At 34.1% G+C, this 8,307-nt stretch overlaps 2 protein-coding genes across 2 annotated transcripts; both read left to right on the top strand.

The window, feature by feature from the left end:
• Nucleotides 1–3,214: 3,214 nt before the first annotated feature.
• LOC113704536 (uncharacterized) lies at nt 3,215–4,135 on the top strand. The gene is made up of 3 exons (XM_027226429.2): nt 3,215–3,719; nt 3,809–3,942; nt 4,025–4,135. The coding sequence occupies exons 1-3, from the start codon at nt 3,215–3,217 to the stop codon at nt 4,133–4,135; spliced, it is 750 nt and encodes a 249-aa protein (XP_027082230.2).
• A 1,856-nt stretch (nt 4,136–5,991) lies between these two features.
• On the top strand, nt 5,992–7,542 carry LOC140012665 (MADS-box protein AGL24-like). The gene is given in 6 exon segments (XM_072060946.1): nt 5,992–6,062; nt 6,145–6,259; nt 6,323–6,364; nt 6,646–6,687; nt 6,786–6,919; nt 7,487–7,542. Coding segments are annotated over 5 exon segments (399 nt in total). The 3' UTR covers nt 6,915–6,919; nt 7,487–7,542.
• Nucleotides 7,543–8,307: the final 765 nt, after the last annotated feature.

Raw genomic sequence — 8,307 nt, 5'->3', positions numbered from 1 at the left:
TTCCAGGCATAATTGGGACAAGCTCATTCGAAACACCGGACATAATTGGGAGAAGCACTGGGACCGCAGCTCAATTACATCGACCCTTGGAGTAAAAACTACAGCTAGATCCTAACACATGAGAAGGAGAAGTCAAAGGTTGAAATCATTCATTGGGAAATAGAAACAAATTTGCCACAGTACTATCACGTGAAAAGATGCGTTTTCTTTTCCACCTTGAAGGTACTACCTTCACTTTACTTTGAAGGTACCACCTTGAATTTACCACGTTAAACATACTACCTTCACTTTACTTTTCTTTTCTTAGTATTGTCTGATTCCCTAAGCTCTTTTGCTTTGTTTTCGAACTTTCAGACGGACTTGGTTCTTATTTGTTAGCTCTAAATAAGAAGACATATGAGTAGGCAGAAGTAAGCACTGCGGGAAATCCTCCGGGCAACTACAAAGAACCTAGGATGACCAGTTATCTCTGTGCAATTAGTTTCATTGATCTTTTTGTGTTGATTCCACTCCGAAAGGTACATGTTCACGAATGTATATGACATTTGTCTTTATTGTTGGTTTTGTTCATTTTCTTATATCTTTTGTTCATCAGATCTGCTGCAATTTGTTAACTTTAACATCTTTTTTGGTCAAGTTTCTAAAATTTTAATGCCAACAAGTCCAAATTTGCAAACAAGAAAAAAGAATCAATAAAATCGCAGAAGTTCCACATATAACTCTTAATCAGGTCTTTTTTTTTTTTTTTTGCCATTACAAACTATGGTATCTATATTGGTAGTTAGGAAGAGAATTACAGCCATCGCAACAGACAATAGCCAGGGGAGGGAGTGTAAGGTATATCGGTATGGAGAAGATGTCCAAATGAGAATCACAACTAGACAATAACCTTATCACTTTGGTGACAAACCATTTGATGAATTAACTACATAATTGAACACTTCAATCAAGCGAATCATAAAGGTCCTTCCTACTGTCAATATCTTAAATTCTGCTATTATATTTGATCCCCGGAGACCTGAAGGCCATAAACAACGGATAGCTAAACAACGGAGACCAGAAGGCCATTATCAGAATATGGCATAAACAACCATTTGGCAAAGTACAAATTGGTATCATATTAGCTATTATTGATAGGGACAATGGATAAGTTACATTGCAGAAGTCGTAGAGATTTTCTTTAGTGGGTCGGCAGACAATTTCAAGCAATGATTGACAGTGTAACAGAATAGAGCCGTTGCATTGGCTCTACTTAAATTTTAGAATGTGATTCCTTCGTATGGCACTAGCTGGTGCAATAGGACTAGTTTCTGGTGTTTTGGTGGAATTGCTTTTCAGGAAGTCTGTCTGGTTGTGTTCTGACTTTGTTTGCATGGGCGAGTGATTTTTAGTTGGCAATAATTTTCCCTCTATAAATTTAGTAATCCTTATGTATAAATCAAAAACTTTTGTAATTCTTGGACGACCAGGTTGCAAAGTGAGCGAAAAATCATGTCTAGATATATATATATGACAATGGTTAACAAAGAAATTAGAGAGATATGAGAACTGCTTCCACTGTACGTGTATATTTTTCTACTAATAGAGAGGGACATTTTGTATTATCTTCCAACTTATTATAATACATAATCATCCTGGTGATCATGATCATGAACTAAAAACTATAGGAAGATGGAGAGCTAAATTATATGTTTAAGTTAATCACCCATCAACAAACAAAATGCCGAAGTTCTTATAATAAATGAAAAATTGATCATTGTTGCAGGTTTACATTATAGATTAGATGTTTAACTTACCAATATAATAGAAATAAATTATTACAATTATAAAATGCCAGAAACTGCTTGTTGTATTTATTTCCATATATCTTTAATTATTTTGTGATGTATTAACCATTTATATTGATATGTGTAATAGTCACAATGACGAGCAAGGATATTGGTTGGGAACATGGTAAACCCGTGGGTGGGAATAGAAAAATTGTGAGATGCAATTATTGTGAAAAAATAATGCATGGTGGCATTACAAGGTTGAAAGAACATGTCGGTCATGTCATAGGACAAGTTGAACCTTGTCCAAGGGCCTCAAGTGAAGTTAGAGATTTAATGAAAATGCATCTAAAGGTTGGTAAGATTCAAAGAGTTACAATAAAATAGAAAAAAGAAGAAATATTGAATTCTTTCCAACAAGAAAGTATGTATGGTAATTTCAACATGGTTGGCGACGAGGAGGACGAAGTCTTTTTTGAAATTGATGAAGAAAGTCAGATGGCATTGGAAAAAAAACAGATGAAGCAAGCAATTAGAGAGAGCCAATACTTGCAATTTTTAGACGAACAATGAAGGCATTCGGTATCTGGGAGTCGACCTTCTATGTTTATGTCAGGTATGATTTGTAAACTAAAATATTATAACAAATTTGATATTATTTTATTAAATATAATTACATAAAGTTGCAATTTAGTCATTCATTTTTTATTTGTTAAATATTGTGAATTTTAGGGAATATGGGTATTGGCACTTCAAACCCAACGACTTCTGAAAATAAAAAGAGGATTGTCACGTAATTTCAGTGTCAGACAAGCAGATGAAATGACAAGCAGAGGAATTGACTCACATATGTTTCCTTCGAAACAAAAATCAGTCAAATCAATGTTTGCGAAGGAAAATATAAAAAGAGTTGGTAAGACAGTTTCAAAGTTTTTTCATTTCAATGCTATTCCATTTCATGCAGCTGACAATCCTTATTATCAATCGATGATTGATGAAATTGTCAAAGCTGGTTCTAGTATTAAAGGCCCTTCAGCTTATCAAATTGGAAATGAATAGTTAGATGAAGAATTTGAAGAGCTTGAGAAATATCTTGGAGATATTTATGATAAATTTTCAACTTTTGGTTGTACACTTATGTGTGATGGGTGGAGCACTCTTACAAAACATCCAATAATAAATTTTATGGTATACTGTGATAGGCACATGATATACCATAGTTCAGTTGATTGTACCAATATCAAGAAAACTGCTGAATATATTTTCAAGTTAATGGATGAGGTAGTAGAGGTTGTGGGAGAAAAAAATGTTGTGCAAGTTGTGACAGATAGTGAATCTAGTATGAAAGCAGCTGGACAACTGTTGATGAAAAAAAAGAAAAAATCTTTTATGGTCACCTTGCGTTGCGCATTGTATAGATTTGATGTTGGAGGATATTGGCAAAAATGGATAATGTAAAAGAAACTATTGCTCGGGGGAAGAAGATAACAAGTTTCATATATAACAGTGACAAAGTAGTGAATCTGATGAAGACATATACAAAAAAAAGGGAACTGCTACGTCCAGGTATCACTAGATTTGCAACTGAATTCATTTCTATGGAAAGTCTTCTTCGGCATTCTACAGAACTGAAAAGAATGTGCATCTCAGATGAATGGGCAGAGTTTAATAACACTATCAAGAGAAAAGCAGAAGCTATTAAAGTAGCTGAGTTGATATTGTCAGAGAAGTTTTGGAAAAAAGTTAGAAATGTGTGTGCAATAATGGAGCCTCTGGTCAAAGTTTTAAAAACTATTGATCAAGATAATAAGCCAACATTGCCAATTATTTATGAGGCAATGGATAGAGCAAAAATGGCTATTCAAAAGTCGGTGAAATCTTGGAAAACAATTTGGGAAGTGATTGATAATAGATGGTACAATCAACTTCATCGGGATTTACATGCGGCAAGTAATTTAAAATATTACATCCAATTTAAATATGTAGTATATATTTATTTATTTATTTATTTTCTAATTTTGTTATTTTATTGTATTTAGCATATTTTTTGAACCCGATCCTTCAATATTCTGGAACTTGTGAGTTTAATCTGGATGAAGTTCGAAAAGGGTTAAAGAACGTCATTGCAAAGTTGGAGCCAAATTTAGATGCACAAGTTGATTCAATAAATGAGGTATTCTTTTGATTATTTTATTTATTTATATTAATCAACAAATTTTAAAATTTTAACACCTGTGTATACATTATTTTTGTAGATCAAAATTTTTGCAGACAAAAAGGGAGGCTTTGGAAGTGCTATTGTAGCAAAAGCATTACCAAAATCTTTACCAGGTTTCAACTTAATTCATACTTACATAAACATCTAAATCATATAAATGAAGTTAATATTTTTATAATATTAAAATAATAATAATAAATGAATGTTATTATTACTTTGTTTGTTTAGCTGAATGGTGGCTTAACTACAGTGAAGATATGCCAAACTTAAGGAATATTGCAGTGAAAATATTGAGTCAAACCTGCACATCCTTTGGTTGTGAGCGAAATTGGAGTACATGGTCATTAATTCATACAAAACTACGCAACCGTTTGGCAGTTAAAAAATTGCATAAATTAGTTTTTGTGCATTAAAATATGAGATTGAAGGTGAAAAATTTGATGCATCAAAGAGATACTGATGATTTCTACAACCCAATTGACTTGAATCACATTTTTCACCAAGATGATATATTGGATGATTGGATAAGAGAAAATGAACAACCCATATTGCGTGAAGATAATCTGGATTGGTTGGATAAGGGCATTCATCAAACTGAATCAGAAAGTAGTGAATATCAAGAACATGACAACGATGGTTTTGGTGATACATTGTCCCAATATATTACCAAAAGAAATAAGAAAGGTCTTGCTGCATCCTCAAGTAGGAAACAAGAAAGTAAGACTAAACAAACCAATAAGCAGACTGTTCCGTCATCTTCAAATAAAAGTGACAGCAGTAATGATGATGATGACAATGGTGACAATGGAGATGGAGGGAACAATTCTTTCAGGCATAGTGGTTACAATCAAGATAGCCAACAAGCAGGAGGTATGTCATGGGCTCAAGGACAAGATAATTATTATGCCACTCAAGATACTGATCATGGCTATCGTCCTGGTATAGAAGCACAACGTCAATTCCTCAATGATTTAACTCAATTTTCAAGTGAGGATACTTTCTCTCACCATTCAGGGTCACAAAGATATAGAGGAGTCAATGATCAGATGCAAAATTTGGGTATATACCCAACTTATGAGCATGAATCTAGTCAAAACCGTAGTACTAGTCAATTGGGATATGGCTATAACCAATCATATGGAATCACTCCTGACTATTACAGTGGATATCGGCCATTTGACAGATCTGGACAGGTTGAAAGGTCTACTAGCATTCATGGTAGTGGATACTATGAAAAAGAAATAGATAAGTCTCAAGATGGTTCTTCTTTTGATTCCAATAACATTGGATTTTATGGTCATGATTCTACTGCATCATATGGTACTAGCGATAGTGTTAACTATCGAGGGTTTGGATACTACCATCAACAAATCATCTCCAATCCAGAAGTTCTTCCGTCCAATGATTATGGAACATCTAGTCAATCCTCACATCCAATAAATACACCAGATAACTCGTATACACTACCTACTCAAGGTCCTATGCCACTTTCACATCTGTTTTACCTTCATCGACAAATGAGGATGATTTTGAGCCACATCGTCATTCTACTTGGTATTAACAGGTATGAAAATATAAAGTACTAGTATATCTTTTTACATATTTACCTTTTATCTAATATGATTTCTTTTTATTTTTGGCAGGAGATTGATCAAAATATTCCAACTTTATGCTATAAATAAATCTTTAGTTTGTATTGTTAATGGTTGATATTACTTTTGCAATTATTAGTTTTAAAATTGTGGTCTATCTTATTTTGATTTTATTTGTGATGCCATTGTTTTAAATAATTAAAAGTACTATCGTGTGTAATATGTATAAAAATAGTACATTTTACAAATTTTCTTTTGCTATTTTTTATTATTTTTGTTTAGCATACTTTCTTTTATATTATTAACAGTTTTTAGAATATTAAATGTTTTAAAATTTGCGTCTCACCGAGACCGTGACCGATATGCCGAGACCGATGTGGAACGTTCCGGGCCGCGACCGCGACTTTGAACCATGTTTATACATGAGAATCATACCCATGCCATGCTTGCTAAGGAAATCAAGGAGAAAACCACAGAACTGAGGTACAATATTCTGCCATCAGATATCTTGTAGATGATGGTTCATTATTTTGGGATACTTATGATGCCATCCCATGTGTAACAGACATCTCAAAGGTGAAGAGCTAGTAGGACTGAGCATGGAAGACTTGGTTAAACTCGAAAAATTGGTTGAAGCAGGGTTAAGTCGTATTGCCAAAACCAAATTCCTGTCATGTTATGTCTTCTTTCAAGGTCTTTCAATTGTTGCATAGTGTTGACGTACTATGTTTTTTCGATTTCAGGGTGACAAATTCATAAAAGAAATTGGTATTCTCAAGAAAAAGGCTAGTGACAAATTACCCTTATCAGCTGTTTCTATTTGGTTATCTATCAATCATTTTCTGTTATTCTGTATTTCATCACATAATAAAATGGGAAATCTTCAATTTGACAATCTGGAGATAAAAAAGTGTTATTGGGCTTTCATAAAATTGAAGATCATTTGTAACCAACAATAATGCTATAGGAGCAATTTACTTAAAGATTCCAATGGAATATCATTTGGTTGACTGCATTTAAATGTGTGTTCTTGGTTGCTAACTTATCTTCACAAAATGAATTGCAGGAAGCATTATTAAAGGAAGAGAATGCGAAGTTGAGACAGAAAGTGCATGACGTGACAGTTTCCCTTTTCCTTTATTTCTTTGTTTCACCCCTCTGCATGAGCATGCTGCAATCTTTTGCCTTTCTGACTGATAATTGCAGGTAGCAAGCTCATCGGAAGAGCAAACACCTCTGCTGTAGTGAGGGCTTTCATCTGAGTCAGTCACCCGCTTAAGCGACCAAGCCGGAAGTTGTCCTCAGGACCTCAACAATTCGGACACATTTCTCTAGCTGGGGTATGTTTGTTTTAAGTCAAACATGGATCGGATAATTTGTTACAAGAATAAAATGAATTACATTTGTGGAATATATCCAACATTTGGATCTTATATCTGGACGACATGCTGCATATCAGTTGAATGGGGGGCATCTCATTCTGTTTGGTTTTGTCACAATAGATGGCTTGTATTTAAACAAGAAGAACAAAATGAAACTAAAGTAAGATTTCATTTTCGGAATGCATGATTCAAGGCCATGTGATCGTCTGGCAATGACGTGAAAAGAAAAGTGAACAGCTAGTAAGCTATCACAAGGCAGTCTTTAATGCTCTTGGATTGAAGTTTTTCTTCAGTAGCATGGCAACTGCTAGCTATGTAGAGAGATTAGAGTCAGACAAATTCGAATGCACAAATTATTGTAGGTGGAAAAAAGGGGAGGGTGGAGAATTGTTGTTTGTTGTGCATTAATGATACGTTGTATGAATAGGTGTTTGCGGTTGCATAAAACAGAGCTAGCATGCATGTAAGTATCTTGGCAATCATTTGATAGAGAAACCTGTTTAACTTGGGGTTGAATTTTTGTAGCTTACCATGTCCCAACTGAATTGCAGGGAGGATGAGATTGCAGTTGTAGAAGATCGAATATATAATTTGAGCATAACTGGCTCTATGATACCCAGAAATTGTGGTTTATGTTGCATTATTTTTTAGTTTGTGCACGAGAATTTTTCAAGTTTGTACACATGAGAATCTTTTAGTTTGTGCACAAGAGAATCTTTCAAGTTTGTACTTGTTAGAGATTTGCGATGTTAGTACTTGTTACTGACTTTTAGTTCAATAAATTATATTTGAGCATTGACTTTTGCTTTTAGATTACTATATGCATTCTGTTCTTTGGGATAATTTTACAAGTCCTTTGGGTTTCTGATTGACGGAATGTATAGCAGGGAGCACTACCTGCAGGTTGCTTCTATGTCAAAAAAAAAAAGAATAAAAACTCCTGGCAGTTAAAAGTGTTAGCATAGCTCAGTTAAAAAAACTCCTACTTGTTATTGACTATAGCTATCCTGACACTTTCAATTATCAAGAAAAGGGATTTTTGTTCGCAGATGAGATGCTATAACAACATAGTTTTCCTGACACATTTGAATGCTACGAGCCTATCCCCACATTGGAAGGGACAACACTCGTCCGAGGTGTGAGAAAAGGTAAAGTGTCAGGTTAGATTCTCTATACTGACACCTTTAAATGCCGTTAAAGGTCATTTTTGTTGTAGAACATTATTTGATTGAAACTATAAGGTGCATAACTGATTATTATATTGCTCATTCATTGTTCCATGAGCCAGGTCATTGTCTTATATTTTATGGCTCATTTTTCCCCCTTTTATCAGGCTAAACTTAAAA

The sequence above is a fragment of the Coffea arabica genome, chromosome 8e (genome assembly GCF_036785885.1).
Source record: "Coffea arabica cultivar ET-39 chromosome 8e, Coffea Arabica ET-39 HiFi, whole genome shotgun sequence".
In the NCBI taxonomy this organism is placed as follows: Eukaryota; Viridiplantae; Streptophyta; class Magnoliopsida; order Gentianales; family Rubiaceae; genus Coffea; species Coffea arabica.
This window is presented reverse-complemented; position numbering and strand designations above follow the sequence as displayed.

What these genes read in the sequence shown, in the direction of transcription:
- LOC113704536 (XM_027226429.2), top strand. Translation starts at nt 3,215, where the DNA reads ATGGATAATGTAAAAGAAACTATTGCTCGGGGGAAGAAGATAACAAGT. An exon ending in TCGGGATTTACATGCGGCAA is followed by an intron (nt 3,720 to 3,808) that starts GTAATTTAAAAT and finishes TATTGTATTTAG; the next exon opens with CATATTTTTTGAACCCGATC. An exon ending in AAGTTGATTCAATAAATGAG is followed by an intron (nt 3,943 to 4,024) that starts GTATTCTTTTGA and finishes TTATTTTTGTAG; the next exon opens with ATCAAAATTTTTGCAGACAA.